Raw genomic sequence first — 14,587 nt, 5'->3', positions numbered from 1 at the left:
TAATTTGTATGAAGAGACGACGGAGAAAAAGAGGACGGAGGTCGGGCTGCCTTCTGAGAATTCCTAGGCGATTTACATTCTTCTAGCTAACGTGCAATCATTGGAAAATAAAATCGACGACCTACGAGGAGGATTAAACTACCAACGGGACATTAAAAACTGTAATATCTTATGCTTCACGGAGTAGTGGCTGAACGACGACATTATCAACATACTGGTTATATGCTGTATCGGCAGGATAGAACAGCGGTGTCTGGTAAGACAAGGGGTGGCGGACTATGCATATATGTAAACAACAGCTGGTGCACAATATCAAAGGAAGTCTCAAGGTTTTGCTCGCCTGAGGTAGAGTATCTTATGATAAGCTGTAGACCACACTATCTACCTAGAGAGTTTTCATCTGTATTTTTCGCAGCTGTCTACATACCACCACAGACCAATGCTGGCACTAAGAACCCACTCAATGAGCTGTATTCCGAATTAAGCAAACAGGAAAACGCTCATCCAGATGTGGCGCTCCTAGTGGCCAGGGACTTTAATGCAGGGAAACTTAAATCTGTTTTACCAAATTTCAGCATGCTAAATGTGCAACCAGAGCAGAAAAAATCTCTAGACCACCTTTAGTCCACACATAGAGACACGTACAAAGCTCTCCCTCGCCATCCATTTTGCAAATCTGTCCATAATTCTATCCTCCCGATTCCTGTGTACAAGCAAAAATTAAAGCAGGAAGCACCAGTGACTCGGTCAATAAAAAAGTGGTCAGATGAAGCAGATGCTAAGCTACAGACTGGAATATGTTCCGGGATTCTTCCTATGGCATTGAGGAGTACGCCACATCAGTCAATGGCTTCATCAATAAGTGCATCGATGACGTCGTCCCCACAGTGACCGAACGTACATACCCCAACCAGAAGCCATGGATTACAGGCAACATCCGCACTGAGCTAAAGGTTAGCTGCTGCTTTCAAGAAGCGGGACTCTAACCCGGAAGCTTCTAAGAAATCCCGCTATGCCCTGTGATGAACCATCAAACAGGCAAAGTGTCAATACAGGACTAAGATTGAATTGTACTACACCGGCTCCGACGCTCGTCGGATGTGTCAGGGCTTGCAAACCATTACAGACTACAAAAGGGAAGCACAGCCGAGAGCTGCCCAGTGACACGAGCCTACCAGATGAGCTAAAATACTTCTATGCTCGCTTCGAGGCAAATAACACTGACACATGCATGAGAGCAACAGCTGTTCCGGACGACTGTGTGATCACGCTCTCCACAGCCGATGTGAGTAAGACCTTTAAACAGGTCAACATTCACAAGGCCGCAGGGCGGAGGTCAGAGATCTGGCAATGTGGTGCCAGGAAAACAACCTCTCCCTCAACGTGATCAAGTCAAAGGAGATGATTGTGGACTATAGGAAAAGGAGAACCGAGCACACCCCCATTCTCATCGACGGGGCTGTAGTGGAGCAGGTTGAGAGCTTCAAGGTCCTTGGTGTCCACATCACCAACAAACTAATATGGTCCAATCACACCAAGACAGTTGTGAAGAGGGCATGACAAAGCCTATTCCCTCTCAGGAGACTGAAAAGATTTGGCATGGATCCTCAGATCCTCAAAAGGGTCTACAGTTGCACCATCGAGAGCATCCTGACTGGTTGCATCACTGCCTGGTATGGCAACTGCTTGGCCTACGACCGCAAGGCACTACAGAGGGTTGTGCGTACGGCCCAGTACATCACTGGGGTCAATCTTCCCGCTATCCAGGACCTCTATACCAGGTGGTGTCAGAGGAAAGCCCTAAAAAGTGTCAAAGACTCCAGCCACCCTAGTCATAGACTGTTCTCTCTGCTACGGCACGGCAAGCGGTACCGGAGCGCCAAGTCTAGGTCCAAGGGGCTTCTAAACAGCTTCTATCACCAAGCCATAAGACTCCTGAACATCTAATCAAATGGCTTCCCAGACTATTTGCATTGCCCCCCCCCCCCCTCCTCTTTTACACCGCTGCTACTATCTATTGTTATCATCTATACATAGTCACTTTAATAACTCTACCTACATGTACATATTACCTCAGTTACCTTGACTAACCGGTGCCCCCGCACATTGACTCTGTAACGGTACCCCCTGAATAGTCTCACTATTTTTATTTTACTCCTGCTCTTTAACTACTTGTTACTTTTATTTCTTATTCTTATATGTATTTTTTAAACGGTGTTGTTGGTTAGGGGCTTGTAAGTAAACTTTTCACTGTAAGGTCTACACCTGTTGTATTCGGCGCATGTGACTAATAAAATCTGATTTTATTTGTATATGGTACACTACAGCCACCACTTCTCTCCCTCTTTGTCTGTCTCTGTTCGCTTCTCACTGATATCTGATTCCATGTGTCGTTCAGCAGCAAGTAACTTTTGAACTTTACTTTCTCATTCACAACTCTCATTCTCACTCAATGTGACACACTTGTCATATTCTGGCATGCTTTATCCCTTTCTCTCACCCTTATCACCTTCCTGATAAGAATTAACGTCTGCCTTTAGCTTTCAGAATCACAACTATCACAGCTCAACTTTATTACGTTAAGATTATGTATATTTTATATGTTAAGACCTGCACAGATATTGTAATTTTATGAAACACTTTACATTCAACCCTTACATTAGTGTGTTTTTATTACTGGGAAAGTCTTACTCTTAAAACAGTGCAACGAGTTCATTAAGTATTGTTGCACTGTGCTTACAGCAGTGAAAAGTAAGTACATCTTAAAAAGCAGTAAAAGCCCAGTGCCATTATGTAAGAGGTGAATACAGTGTGCAGGTTGGCATTTATTGTCATGAATCTTGACCTGGAGGCAGCTCCACAAAGGCATAAAATCTGATTTTAAACCTAGCCTCAATCTTAACCCTAACCACACTGCTAATCCTAATGCCTAACCCTAAATTAAGACCAAGAAGCCTTCATGAATTTTTACAATATAGACAGTTCTGACTTTGCAGCTGACCCATCTAGTGTCAGTGTACTATTATGTGAGGGGTTAATACAGTGGCTGTGTGTTTGAGGCGAAGGTAGAATGTTGTAGAGGAGAAACATAGTAAATCAATCAAATGTATTTTATAAAGCCCTTTTTACAACAGTTGTCACAAAGTGCTTTACAGATACCTACCCTAAAACCACCGCATTGCACAGTGGCTAATACAAACTCCCTAGACAGGCAGGAACATAGGAATAAACCGAGGGTTAGCCAGTCCTCTTCTGGCTGTGCCCAGTGTAGTCACAGAATCATTGTTCTTGGTGAAAAAGTATTTATATTTGCTTCACACCGCTCCCTGCAGTAGATAGTAATGACAGTAGACACTGCCTCCCTGTGTTCAGAGGTGCACACTACAAATTAAACAACCTTTTCAACCACCTCAACATTTTCTAACATGCTGACCACACCGCTCGCGTTGCAAAATAAATGTACACATACATGTTATTCAATCATTGCACCCACACTGCTCGCGCACGTCAATGAGTGTCTGCATAGCTAGGTGCTAAAATAGAACTTGGTTCTATTTGTGACGCTTGACTCACCGCAAGTCCTGCCTCTCCCATCTCCTCATTGTTTTTTAGGAGCATATACCCAATGTGGGTGATTGAAAGATGAACTGAGGTCCACACTCCAGTCCAGTTGGTGGTGGTAATGCACCGTAAAGTTGGTTGACAACCGCCACATAAAGTCCCAAGAAAAATAAAAAGTCTGAAGGAGGAGAGATTACTAGAAACTAACTCAGTTTACCCTTTTATCTGTGGATTAATTGTTGGAGTAGAGGACCTTGTGCATTTCAGGTAAAATAACAACCCAATGTTTATATCCCAGGACAAATTAGCTAGCCACAGCAAGCTAGCTAGATAATTTGCCATAAATGTTTCATGCTTTTCGACCTGTCCCCAAATTAATATAGTTGGTTCAGAGTTCGTTTTGATATTTCAACCTTCGTGTCCTGATCGCGTCTGGTGTGGGTGGATAAAATCAACATGCGATGGCACGGTGTGGTCAGCATGTAAGCCTATGATCATCAATAGCTTAAAGTTAAGATATCAAGTCATCGTAGGAAGGCCTTCCAATGTATTACAATTCCCAATTGTCGGTATCCTTCCTCTTTTACCCTTTCTTCCTCTGCTCTCTACCTCCTTCCATCCTCTCTTCCCTCCCGCCTCTCCGTGTCCTCCTTCCTCAGCCTCCACTTCACCCGTCTCCTCCTGACCACAGCTGTCAGCGCACTACAGAACACCTGTACAGGAAATTACATGGCTGCCATCAGGAGGCGGCCCTCCACGTGCTCACTCATCAGGGACACCCGTCGGGAAAGGAAATCCTCAAGCACAGCTTCCTGTTGGGTCAGCGTGCAGAGGGAGAGGAGGAAATGGAAGCGCTGGTGTCCGTGGCCGATGACGCCCTGGGAAGGAACCCTCAGAAATGGAGAGGAAAAGCAGAATGCTGCCAAGAGGAACAGCAACACCTGTGTGTGATATCAGTGTCAACAAATGCACTCTACAGGCAGAATCCTCTCGTCAACCTCAATTTTCTCTGTCTCTCTCTCTCTCCCTCATTCCCCTCCCTCTCTCTCTCACCTGAATTGCGTGTGGGGTCATAGCAGAGTCGTCTCCCCAGGTCCTGCTGGCCAGGGGACTGAAGTTTGCATGTACGCCAGACCGGTTTTCATAACCTGGAATAGCTTGCGGCGGAGCGGGTACGGTCGGCGGTAACAGAGTTTGGCAAAGCAGCAGCATGGACAGGGCCGCCAGGACCCCAAGGGGTGCACGTTTTGGACCCCAAGGGGTGCACGTTTTGTTTTTTGGCCTAGCACTACACAGCTGATTCAAATAATCAACTAATCATTAAGCTTTGATCATTTGAATCAGCTGTGTAGTGTTACGGCAAAAACCAAAACATGCCTTGGAGTCCCGAGGACCGAGTTTGGGAAATGCTGTGACATACTGAGTTAGGTAGCGTTTTTTGAGGTGTTGCTTTGCCAAAAACATTGTTAACACAATAAGAGTTGTACATGATCTCTACATTTTATCCTCTGGCATACAATGCTCCTTTTTCATATCAAGCACGGGTACCCCAGCAACCGGCTCAAAACAACATCAACAACATCAACATGCTACTGATTAATCAGGTTACATCTTCTCAACAGTGACATCACAAAGACAGACAAGAAAGTCAACTTTGTGAATATTGTAGAATATGCTAACATTTAGCAGTAAACATACTTTTAGATGTCCTGAATAAACATATAAACGCAACATGCAACAATTTCAGGGATTTTACTGAGTTACAGTTCATATAAGGAAATCAGTCAATTGCAATAAATTCATTAGACCCTAATCTATGGATTTCACATGACTGGGGCGCAGCCAAGGGTGGACCTGGGAGGGCATAGGCCACCCACTGGGGAGTCTGGCCCAGCAAATCAGAATTATTTTTTCCCCACAAAACGGGTTTATTACAGACAGAAAAAGTCCTCAGTTTCATCAGCTGTACAGTTGGCTGGTCTCAGAAAATCTTGCAGTTGAAGAAGCCGAATGTGGAGGTCCTGGGCTGGCATGGTTACACAAGGTCTGCGGTTGTGAGGCCGGTTGCTGACAAATTCTCAAAAATGACGTTGGAGGAGGCTTATGGTAGAGAAATTAACATTCAATTCTCTGGCAACAGCTCTGATGGACATTCCTGCAGTCAGCATGCCAATTGCATGCTCCCTCAAAACTTGAGACATCTGTGGCATTGTGTTGTGTGACAAAACTGTACATTTTTGAATGGCCTTTTATTGCCCCCAGCACAAGGTGCACCTGTGTAATGATCATGCTATTTAATCAGCTTCTTGATATGCCACACCTGTCAGGTGGATGGATTATCTTGGCAAAGGAGAAATGCTCACTAACAGGGATGTAAACAAATTTGTTCACACAATTTAAGAGAAATAAACTTTTTGTGCATATGGAACATTTCTGGCGTCTTTTATTTCAGCTAATGAAACATGGGACCACACTTTACATGTTGCGTTTATATTTTTGTTCAGTATAAAAGCACAACCAAATGTCAGATTTTTGGTTTAGTTGTCATTTAAATGAGTTATTACTGCACTTTCAACCATTTAATAATAATTGGGTGGGTGCTTAATTTGTCCTATTTCACACATGTACAAATGTGTATTATATGTGAATTGGACATTTGTTTTTTGCATATCCCACTACCCCTGAGACACCCTTGGAGAGTGGGGTCACGGCCAGGGATCATCCATTATTGACGGTGACCCTGGAGCAATTTGATATAAGTGCCTTGCTCAAGGGCACATCGACAGATTTTTCATCTTCCCCATTATCCCCTGTGTATTTATACCTGTGTTCTGTTTGTCTGTTGCCAGTTCGTTTTGTTCATCATAGCCAACCAGCGGGTTTCCCCTTGCTCCTGTCTTGTCTATAGTTCCTGGTTTCCCGGTTTTGACCTTTCTGCCTGCCCTGACCTTGAGCCTGCCTGCCGTCCTGTACCTTTTCCCCACTACTCTGGGTTACCGACTTCTGCCTGCCCTGACCCTGAGCCTGTCTGCCGTCCTGTACCTTTGCCCCACTACTCTGGATTACTGACATCTGCCTGACCTGACCCTGAGCCTGCCTGCTGTCCTGTACCTTTGCCTGCCCGTGTTTGATTTAACTTCTTATGGCTGCAGCCCGAGGCCGCCCACAATATGACAACAGCCAGCTCAAGTGCAGGGCGCGAAATTCAAAAGATATTTCTTTTAAATATTTAACTTTCACACATTAACAAGTCCAATACAGCAAATGAAAGGTACACATCTTGTGAATCCAGCCAACATGTCCGATTTTTAAAATGTTTTACAGCGAAAACAGCACGTATATTTATGTTAGCTCACCACCAAATACAAAAAAGGACAGACATTTTTCACAGCACAGGTAGCATGCACAAAGCCAACCTAACTAACCAAGAACCAACCAAACTAACCAACAAACAACTTCATCAGATGACAGTCTTATAACATGTTATTCAATAAATCTATGTTTTGTTCGAAAAATGTGCATATTTCAGGTATAAATGATAGTTTACATTGCAGCTACAATCAGAAATTGCACCGAAAGCAGACAGAATAATTACAGACACCAACGCCAAATACCTAATTACTCATCATAAAACATTTCTGAAAAATACATAGTGTACAGCAAATGAAAGACAGGCATCTTGTGATTCCAGCCAATATTTCCGATTTATTAAGTGTTTTACAGCGAAAACACAATATAGCGTTATATTAGCTTACCACAATAGCCAGAAACACAAGCCATTTCCCAGCAGTAAAAGTTAGCGATCGTAACAAACCAGTAAAAGATATATAATTTTTGACTAACCTTGATATTCTTCATCAGATGACAGTCCTATAACATCAGGTTATACATACACTTATGTTTTGTTCGAAAATGTGCATATTTAGAGCTGAAATCAGTGGTTATACATTGTGCTATCGTAGCTACTTTTTCCACAACGTCCGGATATTTTTCTGACACTTTTTCTGACACACATATTCTGACCAAATAGCTATTCATAAACATAACTAAAAAATACATGTTGTATAGGAAATGATAGATCCATTAGTTCTTAATGAAATCGCAGTGTTAGAATTCTAAAAAATAACTTCATTACGACATCCAGCTTCGGTATAGCTTGAGTACCCAAAAGTTGGGGGCCGACGACTAGTTCACATGTACGACAGATATATGAAATAGCATCATAAAATGTTTCTTACTTTTGCTGATCTTTCATCAGAATGTTGGACAAGGGGTCCTTTGTCGGGAACAATCGTTGTTTGGATTTAGAACGGCCACTTTCCCTCTTGAATTAGCAAGCACACTAGCCAAGTGGCGCGAATCTCTCCATCGTCAACAAAGTCAGAGAACGGAACATGGCAAAACTCCCGAAAAAATTTCAATAATCAATAAACTATATTGAAAAAACATACTTTACGATGATATGGTCACATGTATCAAATAAAATCAAAGCCGGAGATAGTAGTCGCCTATAACGGCAGCTAAACAGAAGGCAAATCCAGGTACCTCCTCGCGCTCTCCAGAAAACAGAAAATGGGGGACACGTCATACAAAGAGCTTGTATTCCACTTCAGACCAAGATAAACACTCAATTTCTCCTCTCACCGCCTCTTGACATCCAGGGGAAGGTCTATGAAGTGCATGTATACTAAAACGTATCATGCCCATTTATAGGCAGGAAGTAGAACAGAGCCTCGATTTCAGACTTTCCACTTCCTGGTCAGGAAGTTTGTGCCAAATGAGTTCTGTTTGACTCAGATATAATTCAAACGGTTTTAGAAACTAGAGAGTGTTTTCTATCCAATAGTAATAATAATATGCATATTGTACGAGCAAGAATTAAGTACGAGGCCGTTTGAAATGGGCACCTTTTATCTGGCTACTCAATACTGCCCCTGCAGCCCAAACAGGTTAATAAACTTTTGTTACTTCGACACTGTCTGCACCTGGGTCTTACCTTCAAACCTGATAGTACAAACTGGCCATGACTGACCCAGAAGACCCGGGCCAGCTGCGCAACGTCATCTCCTCCCAAGGAGCCACCATCAGTAGGCACGAGGAACTGCTTCATGGCCTTATGGAGGGGGTCCAAACGTTGACTGAACGCCATGACCGGGCAGTGGCCATTTTGCTGGAGCAATTCCGCGGGTTGTCTGGGAGGCAGCCTACCATGGTGGTAACCCCGCAGCCCCTCAGTAACTCAGCTGTTAGCAGCGCCGTCTCATCGATCACTCCACCTTCTCGGGAGCCACGCTTACCTCCCCCGGAACATTTCAATGGAGAGCCGAGAACCTGTCGGGCGTTTCTAGCTCAGTGTGCCCTCATCTTCGAGCCCTCCTCCTTCCCCTTGGATCGCTCCAAGATAGCCTACCTCATCACGCTGATGTCCGGGATGGCTCTCTCCTGGGCTACTGTGGTGAACAACTGCCGGTCATATGCGTTAGCCTGGAGGGGTTTGTGGGAGAGATGAAGAAGGTTTTTGATGCACCGTTCTCCGGGAGAGAAGTTGCCCGGAAGCTAATCCAGCTTCGGCAGGACTCCCGCAGTGTGGCAGACTATGCAGTGGATTTCCGCACGTTGGCAGCAGAGAGTGCTTGGAACCAGGAAGCGCTGTTTGATATGGTCCTGCACGGCATCTCGGAGGAGGTCAAGGACGAGCTTGCTGCTCGGGAGTTACATACGGATCTCGAATCCCTCATCGCTTTGAACATCCGAATCGATTGGCGATTACGGGAACGACAGAGGGAGAGGAAATTCGATTTCGCTCGCACGTCCAGGGATTCCACCTTGCCTTCGAGTCATCCCGGAAGTTCCCAACTTCCCGACATCCCCCGAGAGTAGCCGAAGATGGCTGAGTCACCGCTTCTGCTAGGCAGAGTTGGGCTGTCGCCAGGGGAACTGGCAATACAGGGTCATCACGAAGAGTTGTCTGTATTGCGGGACTCTTGGTCACTTAGGGTCCTCTTGTCCTTTAAAAGACCAGGCTCACCGGTAGGAGCGAGTATTCTGGTGGGCCATATGGAGAACTTTTCTGCTTCCCTTGCTCGCACCCCTTTTCATGCCATTCTGCTGTGGGGAAACCAGGCTAAATCTCTTCGGGTCCTCATAGACTCTGAGGCCGATGAGAGCTTTTAGGATGCCACCCTGCCTTCCAAGCTGAACATCCCCACTCAGCCCCTCTCCATTCCCATTGATGTTAGAGCGCTGTACGGGCGCTCTATAGGCCGGGTCACTCATAATAACACTCCCATCAACCTATTGGTGTCAGGGAATCACAGGGAGACTATTCAATTTCTGCTTATTAAGTCTCCTCAGATTCCCGTGGTTTTGGGATTCTCCTGGCTCCAGCGACACAATCCCCTCATCAGCTGGTCTACTGGTGCCATCATGGGCTGGAGTCCGTTCTGCCACACCCATTGTCTGAAGTCAGCGCAACCTGTCCGCCATTCCCGCGGAATACCAGGACCTTCGGGAAGTGTTCAACAAGGCCCGGGCCACTTCGCTTCCGCTGCACCGACCATATGACTGCAGGATTGACAGTCTCCCTAGCACCACTCTGCCCCGGGGACGACTGTACTCACTGTCGGGACAGGAGACCAAGGCTATGGAGACCTACATTGGGGACTCCCTAGCTGCAGGATTTATCTGTCCTTCGTCCTCTCCCGCCAGCGCAGAAGGACAAGACCCTGTGCCCATGCATCCCGGTCCGGAAGGCACAGCATTACCAGCCGAACCCCGGGGGGGGGGGGGGGGGGGGTCCAGATAACCTGATGTTTGTGGCTGACGTGGTCCGCTCCAAGGCCCACTCCTCCAGACTGGCCTGGCACCTGGGCTCCCGTCGGACCCTGGCTCTTGTGCGACAACGCTTTTGGTGGTCTACCATGGTCCCTGACGTCTCCGCATTTGTTGCCGCTTCCACAGTTTGTGCACAAAACAAGACTCCTCAACAAGCCCTGGCTGGTCTGCTCCAACCTATGCCTGTCCCTCATATCTCCCTGGACTTTGTCACCATCTGATGGCAACACGGCCATCTTGACGGTGGTAGATCGGTTTTCCAAAGCAGCCCACTTCATTCCTCTCCCCAAACTACCCTCTGCCAAAGAGACGGCCCAGCTCATGTTGCAGCACGTCTTCCGGATCCATGGACTACCAGTCGACATGGTCTCTGACCGGGGCCCTCAGCTCTCGTCCCGGTTCTGGAAGGTGTTCTGCACCCTCATTGGGTAATCGGCTAGTCTGTCCTCCAGGTTTCACCCCCAGTCCAATGGCCAGTCGGAGCGAGCCAACCAGGACCTAGAGACTACTATGTGCTGCGTGGTCTCCGCCAACCCCACCACCTGGAGCCAGCAGCTGGTGTGTGTCGAATACGCCCGCAACACCCTTCCCTGCTCTGCCACCGGTCTATCTCCCTTTGAGTGTTCCCTGGGGTATCAGCCCCCGCTCTTCCCTGAGCAGGAAGAAGAGGTCGGCATACCTTCTGCCCAGATGTTTGTCTGCCACTGTCATCATACCTGGAGGAGAGCCCGGTCAGCCCCCCTCAAGACCACATCCAGGTTTCGATGACAAGCGGATCGCCACCAGTCCCCGGCTCCCTGGTATCATCTCGGGCAGCGGGTATGGCTGTCCACCCGGGATCTACCCCTCCGGGTGGAATCCCGCAAACTCTCCCCCCGGTTTATCGGCCCGTTTCCCATCTCCAAAATCATTAGCCCCTCTGCTGTTCGTCTCTGTTGCCCCAGACCCTTCGTATAAATCCTACCTTTCATGTGTCCAGAGTTAAATCCACGTCTCACGGCCCTTTGTCTCCTGCTTTTCCCTTGCTCCTGTCTTGTCTATAGTTCCTATTTTCCCAGTTTTTACCTTTCTGCCTGCCCTGAGCCTGCCTGCCGTCCTGTACCTTTGCCTGCCTGTGTTCGATTTAATAAACTTTTGTTACTTCGACACCATCTGCACCTGGGGTCTTACCTTCAAACCTGATAGTTCTTGAGAGAACGTATGTTTTATGGCTTTTCAACCTCTGCCATATCATGGATTCAGAGCTATCTATCTGATAGAACTCAGATGATTTTCTTTAATGGAAGCTTCGTTAATGTCAAACATGTAAAGTGTGGTGTACCGCAGGGCAGCTCTCTAGGCCCTCTACTCTTTTTTATTTTTTACCAATGACCTACCACCGGCATTAAACAAAGCATGTGTGTCCATGTATGCTGATGATTCATTCAACCATATCAGCAACCACAGCTAATGAAGTAACTGAAACCCTTTATAAAGAGTTGTCTGTTTTGGAATGGGTGGCCAGTAATAAACTGGTCCTGAACATCAAGAGCATTGTATTTGGTACAAATCATTCCCTAAGTTTTAGACCTCAGCTGAATCTGGTGTGGTTATTGAACGAGTTCAGGAGACTAAATTACTTGGTGTTACCTTAGATTCTAAACTGTCATAGTCAAAACATATAGATTCAATGGTTGTAAAGATGGAGAGAGGTCTGTCCGTAATAAAGAGATGCTCTGCTTTTTTGACACCACACTCCACAAAGAAAGTCCTGCAGGCTCTAGTTTTATCTTATCTTGATTATTGTCCAGGTATATGGTCAAATGCTACAAAGAAGGACCTAGTAAAGCTGCAGCTGTCCCAGTACAGAGCGGCACTTGTTGCTCTTCATTGTAATATGAGGGCTAATATTAATACTATGCATGCCAGTCTCTTTTGGCCAAGAGTTGAGGAAAGACTGATTGCGTTACTTCTGGTTATTATAAGAAACATTAATGTGTTCGAAATTCCAAATAGTTTGCATAATAAACTTACACACAGCACTGGTTACAATGATGACATACTGTAATCATGTGGTTGAAATTCCACCCTCAAAGCAACATAGATTTTTGGTTGCGATGGAGACGTGAATAAAATCCAGTGTATTTTCCATGTAGATTCCACAATACAATACTATTATAGTATATTATAAACATATATATGGTTCAAAAAGTGTAAGACAAGTGGGGTTTTTAAATGCTTTTATTGCTCAAGTGGAAAACATTTATAAATACATAACATTTTAATGGTGATATTTTTCTTGAATTCTACTCAATTATTCACAGTCAATTCTTCTGGCTTTGTGGGATCAACAAATATTGGACTTCCTTGGAAGCTTTAAATTAAAATACATTAAATAACATTTTGATTGAATTAAATTAATAGCCAAACAAAGAACAAAGACCATAGATATACTGTTCTGCAGACTACATCAAGAGGTTCTTGCCCAGGCACAGGTGCACCCCACGGCCACGGACAGGAAGGAGACGATGTAGCACTTCCTAGTGGCTGAGATATGGAGCACCAGGACCTGCTGGTAGATAGGTACAGAGTTCTGCCGGTAGCCCGCGGCCTGGCTGCTGTTGGTGGGGTAGACACAGTACATAGAGCTGCACTTGGCTTCCCAAATGGTCGGAGGAATACGGTTCTCCACTGTAATGGGTCTGGAGATGGAACAGAAAGAGAGGAAAACCACTTAAGCAATAAATCAACAACAAATATTTAAACAGTAAAACTTACTAAATACTGTTTTAAGGGATAGTTTTCACAGGCTTTCCTTAGATCTTGAAATTAACATTTTAAGGCGGTCGCATAACTCCTCCCGAGGTCAGCATTTCTGAAAACTATCCCTTTAAGAACAGTATCAAATACTTTAGTGTATGTGTTGCTGTAAACTTACTTCCAGGTCCAGGGGGACAGGGAGCGTGTGTTGATGTTCCCGTTTCCCTCTGATTCCTCTGAAGGAGTCTTGTAGTAGTCTGAAGGAATGGTCAGTGTGTCCTCACACCTCTTCTTCTCCCCCACCTTCCCTTTGGCCATAGTCAGGCCCAGCAGCATAGACACACAACACACAACCTGAGGATGGGAAGAGATGGAAATACAACTAAATATTACAAGTTATGTAACAAATTAATAGTGCTGAAACTTAAGCAGAAACAGACCGGATAATCAAAAACCATGGGACAGAAACTATTCTACTTGCATTTTCATCAATTAAATGAATATATTTGTCCAAATCGGATGTGATGCTGCACTGTAACTCTAATGAATACATGAGGCAAACATTTTTTTTTAAATCAACCAGCACGTCAGAAGTATATGGCAACAAAAGTATGGCAAATTAATCAATTGTTACATATGATGTTCAGTATAACAAAAAACCTTAGTAGTTGCTTTCTCGTACATGCTGTCTATTTTACTCACCAGGTATTTCAACGCATTGTTTTTGAGCTCCATCTCTGATGTCTTCCACATCCTTCTGTCTCCCGGAGTGGTGTATTTATATTATTGTCTTGAGTGGAAGAACTGCAAGTACTATTGATTAGAAAAGTGATAAAAATTAGATATTATCTTTGACCTGCATATCGGTGGTAGACCATTGGAAACAACGGGAGATTCTGCAGATCTAAGTTAGTTGGCCTTATCTAATCTACTACCGACGTCTTTGGGTGTGGAAACACCATAGAAAAGGGTGTTAAAGGTCATTTCCGCTACTTTTCAACCTCATATTCATTATCTCCAGCACCATACCAGTGTCTACATATGTGAAAATGGCGCGTTTATATGATCTGTGTTTAAAAAGTTTATAAAAAATGCTTCTCTGTAACCAGTGGCGACCGGGCGTCCTGTTTTGAGCCCCACATAGTATTTAGCAAAAAATAAATACAATAAAAATAAAATACAATTTGTGGGAAGGGGGCTTGCCTGTTTTGCATGTTATTTTGGCATTAATACATGTCACATATAAGTTTGAAAACAATGTAAAAAAAAATATATATCTTTTTTTTTGTTGCCGAATATATATATTTAATTGAGTTAATAAAGCCGCATACAAACGTGGTCTCTTTTTTGTTTTCTTGAGTAAGGCATCTCCAAAATACAGGTGTTTCAGCCTAGCTCAGTGCTTTATGTGGTGGTGGGGCAAGACAGCAGAAAATACGGAGCGTTGCGCCGT

The 14,587-nt window shown here is 44.9% G+C and overlaps 1 protein-coding gene across 1 annotated transcript; it reads right to left on the bottom strand.

Moving 5' to 3' along the window:
* Positions 1-12,844: 12,844 nt before the first annotated feature.
* LOC120023127 (interleukin-17A-like) lies at positions 12,845-13,890 on the bottom strand. Its single transcript, XM_038967108.1, has 3 exons — positions 13,837-13,890; positions 13,313-13,488; positions 12,845-13,076 (listed from the first exon to the last, which is right to left on the bottom strand). The coding sequence occupies exons 1-3, from the start codon at positions 13,885-13,887 to the stop codon at positions 12,845-12,847; spliced, it is 459 nt and encodes a 152-aa protein (XP_038823036.1). The 5' UTR covers positions 13,888-13,890.
* Between the last annotated feature and the right edge of the window lie 697 nt (positions 13,891-14,587).

The sequence above is a fragment of the Salvelinus namaycush genome, chromosome 28, assembly GCF_016432855.1.
Source record: "Salvelinus namaycush isolate Seneca chromosome 28, SaNama_1.0, whole genome shotgun sequence".
Taxonomy (NCBI): Eukaryota; Metazoa; Chordata; class Actinopteri; order Salmoniformes; family Salmonidae; genus Salvelinus; species Salvelinus namaycush.
Note: the sequence above shows the minus strand (reverse complement) of the source record. Positions and strands in the feature narration are given on the sequence as shown.

Bases quoted from the DNA above. Each gene is read 5' to 3' on its own strand.
- LOC120023127 (XM_038967108.1), bottom strand. From the start codon at position 13,887: ATGTGGAAGACATCAGAGATGGAGCTCAAAAACAATGCGTTGAAATAC. The intron at 13,489-13,836 runs GTGAGTAAAATA...TCCCATCCTCAG, and splicing joins ACAATGCGTTGAAATACCTG to GTTGTGTGTTGTGTGTCTAT. The intron at 13,077-13,312 runs GTAAGTTTACAG...TTCCATCTCCAG, and splicing joins CTGTCCCCCTGGACCTGGAA to ACCCATTACAGTGGAGAACC.